This window comes from Gymnoscopelus braueri (genome assembly GCF_963280865.1).
Source record: "Gymnoscopelus braueri genome assembly, chromosome: 19".
In the NCBI taxonomy this organism is placed as follows: Eukaryota; Metazoa; Chordata; class Actinopteri; order Myctophiformes; family Myctophidae; genus Gymnoscopelus; species Gymnoscopelus braueri.
Window position 1 is genome coordinate 16489505 of NC_137621.1, and position 6359 is coordinate 16495863.

At 37.7% G+C, this 6359-nt stretch overlaps 1 protein-coding gene across 1 annotated transcript; it reads right to left on the reverse strand.

Annotated features, from left to right (window-relative positions):
• Positions 1-601: 601 nt before the first annotated feature.
• LOC308075014 (CMRF35-like molecule 2) lies at positions 602-4043 on the reverse strand. The gene is made up of 6 exons (XM_080414587.1): positions 3975-4043; positions 3430-3765; positions 3099-3230; positions 2022-2108; positions 1861-1904; positions 602-1286 (listed from the first exon to the last, which is right to left on the reverse strand). The coding sequence occupies exons 1-6, from the start codon at positions 4006-4008 to the stop codon at positions 1170-1172; spliced, it is 750 nt and encodes a 249-aa protein (XP_080270713.1). The 5' UTR covers positions 4009-4043; the 3' UTR covers positions 602-1169.
• Between the last annotated feature and the right edge of the window lie 2316 nt (positions 4044-6359).

A 6359-nucleotide genomic window follows, 5' to 3' on the forward strand; every position in this document is an offset into this window, starting at 1 on the left:
TCAAGTAGGGTGTCAATTTCCAAAAAAAACACAAAAAGTTAGAATATGGAGAATGGAGATGCAAGGTTTCTGCCCGAGCAACGACATCTATAGTTAAGTTACACCAGTGGTTCCCAATTTTCATTCAATTTCATTTCATTTCAAGGACACCCAGTTTGATATGCATAAGACCCCCTGACCCCCATTTTGATGAGACTGGGAAGTTCTGCTCTGGCATTCAGGGAGTGTGTGTGCGCACAGTTTAGCTGCAATCAAGCCAACGGTGCCGGAGATTAGCTGATTACAGACGGACACACGGACGGACAGGGTGCAAAACATAGTCTCGGCCATGCCTTTCGGCCTGGCGGAGACAATGAACAGGAGATTAGAGGGAAGTTGCTGAAGTAGGGAGGGGGAGGGGCCACAGGTGGACTGAATTCAACTGCATGTGGCTTATTATAAAATCATTATTATGAAATATTTTAGTTTTATTCCATGTTAAAATAATAACGCCAGTTTTGGAATGGGGGACACATAACATAATTACAATATGTAAACAAATGCAAAAAAGTTGGCTAAATACTGTTCTGTCTCAGCTATAATGGGCAGTTTGTCTATCTGGAGAAGGCGTTTCATTTACCCTTGAGTGGCAAAAAAAAAAAAAATGTTGAATTTCTGTATATAGTATGTCATCAATTCGTTATCTTTTTTCCTCTGTGTGTTAAGCATGTGCAGCAGTTGTATCTGGTTTGCCCGTATAATGTAACCTTCTTCTGATCAATGTTTGGATCTATCATGTATTGCGCTTTTTGTGCAGATCCAAATAAAATAATTCAAATATGTGTTCATTGCTATATTAAAAAAATAGTTTGTTGCTATATTGTCTGTCCAATTTGTTTGAGTGATGAATGTTTAATATACCATAGTGGAAAGGGGAAACACGCCTTTGGCTTTTTTTGTGTCTCATCCATTTGGCGTTTTTAACCTGTTGTGCTGCTGTACCTCTGAAAATGCAATAAAATATTGAATCAATCAATGACCTTGACCGCATAGCTTAGGGATGTGATGTAAATAAGGTGATTAAATATATTTGTCTACTGTTAATTGAAAATCTGTGAGACATTTTTAGTATATCTTGGTTTAGAACGGATGCTAATCTACATTGAAGGTAACTCTTTCTTCAGAGGGGACTACTGTAGAGTAGCATAGATGTCAGTGGTTGGGTTGATGGTCTCGTAGACAGACATGGTGAGACCGGGGGTCCCTGTTGATTGGTCTACACCTCGTGTTGCTTCATTTGTATGACTCTAGATTAGAAAATAGAAGGAAGATGGAGTATGTCATAGACAAATACAACTCTCACAACAGTTTTGTGAACATCTGCTGATATTTTATCTTTTCACCGTTTTGTTGTTGCTCATTATTTGATTACATGCATTATGGTAGTTGGTAATGAAACTTGCAATGTGAGTGACACACTATTCTGTCATCACTCCCCACTAGAGCTCTAAAGTAGAGTATGATCTTCAACAGAATGGAGGATTCCCTCCCCTACATATTCGGACGGACGGAAAGATTTGGGGATTTAACCAGAATTAAACACTTAGGTCCTATTTTATACAGAGGCTATTTGAATAGCCGATCTACAAGCTCAGCGTTGTGAGCTTGTATATCTGCTATCTTTAGTACATTACTTTTTTTAAATAGTACTTTTTTAATTTATTTTAATTTTAGCAGGCCTACTTTTACTTTTGGTACTTTAAGTAGGCTACCAGTACATTTTGAATTCCCGTCTTGTAACAGAGTATTTCTACAATGCAGTATTGATACTTTTACTTAAGTAAGAAATGTGACTACTTTCCATCACTGCATAGTACTCACCTCTCTATCATCTTCAGTGGGGTTCCTGGCACTGAGGACGGCCACTGGAAAATATGGAAAACATTTGTTCATCTAACTGATAATGTAATTTTGAAGACGATTTTAGGCCTCTGGGCTACTGTGTGTGTGTGTGTGTGTGTGTGTGTGTGTGTGTGTGTCACCTTGTGGTTTTCTGGTTCTCTTTATGCAGAATATCAGCAGGCCAACCACCATCACTGCGAACATGACAGCTAAACCCACAAGCAAACCTAGAAGTGCGTATAAACGAGATACTTTAGCATTTTCTGGTGGACAAAATAGCAAACATACATGACATAAAAAAAGCATGACCTACTAAATTATAAAACAGACAAATCAACATACACCCCTCTTCCGTAAGCTTTGAATCACTTTATGACAAAAGTAATAACAGTGGTGGAAAAAGTACCTATTTTTTTTTTTTACCTAAGTAGAAGTATCAATACTGCAATATAAAAGTCTGGAATTCAAAATGTACTTGAGTAAAAGTACAAAAGTATTGGCATCAAAATGTACTTAAAGTACCAAAAGTAAAAGTAGTCATTATGCACAATGTCCCATTTCAAGTTTTCAAATGTATAAACATCTTTTGAAAATAGCAGATCTACAAGCTCACAATGCGTTGCATCGCGACGCATTGTGAGCTTGTAGATCGTCAAATAAATGTTAGTATTTTAGTAGGCCTACTTTTAGTTTTGGTACTTTAAGTACCATTACATTTTGAATTCCCGTCTTTAACATTATTTCTCTAAATCACCTCTCTAAATAAATGTTGTGGAGTAAAAGTAAGATATTTCGATCCGAGATTTAGTGGAGTAGAAGTAAAAGTTGGAAATACTCAAATACCTCAAAATTGTACTTAAGTAAATATACTTAGTTACTTTCCACCACTGAGTAATAATACGAATAAGAACAATCATCAGGTGATACCACAGTATCAAATGCCGTCTTAAACAGACAGTATCCATCCACAGCCAGGCCATCAGGCTGCTGAACAGGTGCTGAACCCTGCTGCACATCTGTACATATTATTCACCCATATATCTACCTCCTACTTTATTTATGTATAGCAGCTCCGAAAGCAAAGCAACAAAGTGTTTCGCAAACATACAATGAATCACATAGAAAAACACCATATTAAACAAACTTTATTTGTCAATATGACTATTCTATTGCAGGACACACTGCGCACAAAGGATTTAAGTAAACAGACTGCATACCCGTTCCTAAAGACGAGGAGGAAGAGGATTCCTGAAGCTTGGTCGTTGCGGATATGATGGAGGTCATTGTAGAAACATCAGGATGTTGAAGCATAGACGTGGTAATGGTCATCTTAGTAGTTTTAATGGGAGCTGGAAGCATGTTTGAGAGCAACAGGAATATATTTGATCATGTGCTTATGTTTATACATTTCCAGCCAATAAAGTAGAAAAGTTAAGTACATTTTTGTTTCAATAATGTAGTCCTTTCAAGGTATAACAATAAAATACAGAGCACAGGTAGTTAACTTATGTGTACAGTTCATCATTGAAGCACATTAGTTAGACTCACCATCATTAACATTAAGGTGCACTTGTATTAATCCATCCGCAAAATGTCCATCCAGTCCACATACATATGTTCTAGAATCTGACTTATGGAGTTTAGTGATGGATACAAATGCATTGCCGCCAGAGTTTATCAACGTTATTCTTCCGCGTCTTTTAGTTTCTCCAGGTTCAGCCTTGACAATGATGTCTTCATTTGTGTTGCATGGATAGTTACAGAGGTACTTTGCTTTATCCTCATTGGAGGTCAAGAAGAAACCCCAGTTTGAGCATGTGAAAGACACTGAACCCCCAACATGTCCGGTTATGCTGAGAGGTGTTGTCTCCTCAATACTCAACACTACAGTACAAGAGATAAACAAAGAAACAGCTCATCAGTATGACTCACACATTGTTAATTCAGAACATGATGTGAGGACTATATGTTTCCATAAGTTTTGAACAGAGGACAGACACAGGATTAGACAGAGATTGAGAGCATCACATAGACTCAGAGACAGAGGCAACCACACAAACAGAGACAGAGGAAAACAGGCAGAGGTCACTCACCAGAAAGCAAACAATAAATGTAGATATTTCTCATGATGACAATGAGCTGCAGATGACTTGTCAAGTTCTGGCCAGAGAGGATTTGTGACTTCCTCATGCTTTAACCAGAGGTTTTGTTGTTTTTTATGATAATCAGCCAGACATTAACTCCACCCTCTTCTTCTGATCTCTAACACACACACACACACACACACACACACACACACACACACACACACACACACACACACACACACACACACACACACACACACACACACACACACACACACACTAAGCTTTACTTATACTTTGTAGAATAACTCTAAGATTCACAGACTGTATACACTCAAACACATTTTGAAGCCGTACAACGTTTCACTTGGATTTGAAATGTAACAATGATGGTCTTCCTCACTGACTGATAGCTGTGTATCGTTAGTTACATCTATTAATTACTGGATATGTTTCAATGTGTTATGTTTCAATGTGTTATCTTAAGAACACAACACAATGAATGAATGAATGAATGAATGACTTCAAATAACTTCAAAGTGCTACTCAATAGGCTGTAACCTGTCTGAGTTTGTGCTGCAAAATGGAACTTGCACCAACTGTCTATTTGACACTTCAAAACCACAATAACCGGTCATGTGTGTGTGACTCTGGTGGAAATGACATTTCATCAGACTGTTAAGATGCAACAACTCTAATCGAACATAACACTGGTGTGTAAGAGAATTGTTCCCAAAACGTTGCTACATAATAAGCTGATGATATATGAAAACTAACATATTGACAACCATATGACTCTTAGGTATACCACTGTGCTCGTAACCTGGTGCATTATCCTAGATGTGTATACATTCTGGTAAAGAAAGAAAATATCATGGTCAGAAAAAAACAGTTTGTTTTGCTTAATTATTCATGCCACAAAACATTTCAGCCATCCGGCCTTCATCAGTGTCTACGAGTGGTTGGTGTCCCCTACATTTAGACCTTAATATAATTTAACCACCCTAAAAGTACACTACAATGCTAAGTAAGTTAAATACAACACACTCACTTTCTCGCACACACGCACAGCACACACTTTTCATATTATTATTTTTATTATTATTAGTACTACTCTGTGGATTTTTATTTGTTGGTGACAATTAGCCTATCCCTTTTGTGAATTAATAAAATATTATGAAAATCATACCTCTATACAACTATACAATACTTTTTGAGTCATTATATAGACTATATCAGACATACAGTGATATTATCCTTTATTCAAAATCCAAATTTGTTTTGCCCTAGTCTTTGTTGTCTGTTGTTTCCCCTGTAGGTTAATACATAGTCAGACATACATTTCAACACAGTGCTACAGTAACTATGACAACCTCCCTCACAGGAACAGGAAACTGCTTGGTTAGTGCTGCTTATGCACTTCTCTTTTTTTGCTTCTTATGTGAAACTGTTATTTACAATGACCCACCATCCTTATCTATAGGCTTATTGCATCATCGTGAACAGAATAGTGATACCATAGAGGAAATAGAAAAAGTGCTCCTCGGAGCACAGGTCTCCGCCAGGTCAGGTAGGTTATTGTGGCCTCCTGTTGGCGCTATAATAGGCCAATGTGAAAAGGGTGACATTTCTTCTTAGGCCTTGCACGGCATTCGGACACTACATTCATGATTTGAGGCATTTTGTTAAAAAAAATTGTTTTTCTAAATTAGACCTGCTGGTGGCGCTATAACAGGCAAATGTTAAAAGGGTAGCAATTGTTCCTCAACATAGTGTGAATGTGCGTGCAAAGTTTGACCACAATCGGACGCTGCGTTCATGATTTGCGGCATTTTGTTCAAAGCGGGCCACTCCTGCAAACTTTAGATGTGAATTTTAGCCAATCGGGATGGAATATGAAAAATGAAACAGATCCGTCTTGATCACATGACTATAGAGATCATGTGTACCGATTTGCGTGATTTTTGGATAAAATTGGAAGGAGTAATGTAAAGAAATATGTTTTACATAAGTCGGCCTCCTGGTGGCGCTATAAAAGGCAGATATGAAAAATGCAGGGCAAAGGGTTTTACTTGACCTCTAGGGAGTACGCTTACAAAGTTTTACACAGATTGGTGCAGTTATAGGTAAAAACACGAATCAGGCTGTTATAGTGCCACCATGAGGCTGATTAGAAAAATCTCAAGTGGTATTTCTTCCTCGGCATAGTGGGAATGTGCGTGCAAAGTTTCACGGAAATTACATGCTGTGTTCATAATTTGAGGCATTTTGTTCAAAATGGAGCAGTCCTGCAAACTTTGGAAGCCATTTTTAGCATTTTAACACTGAAAAATCTGAAAGACCCGTTTCGTTTAATGACTATAGAGATACTGTGTACCGATTTGCGTGATG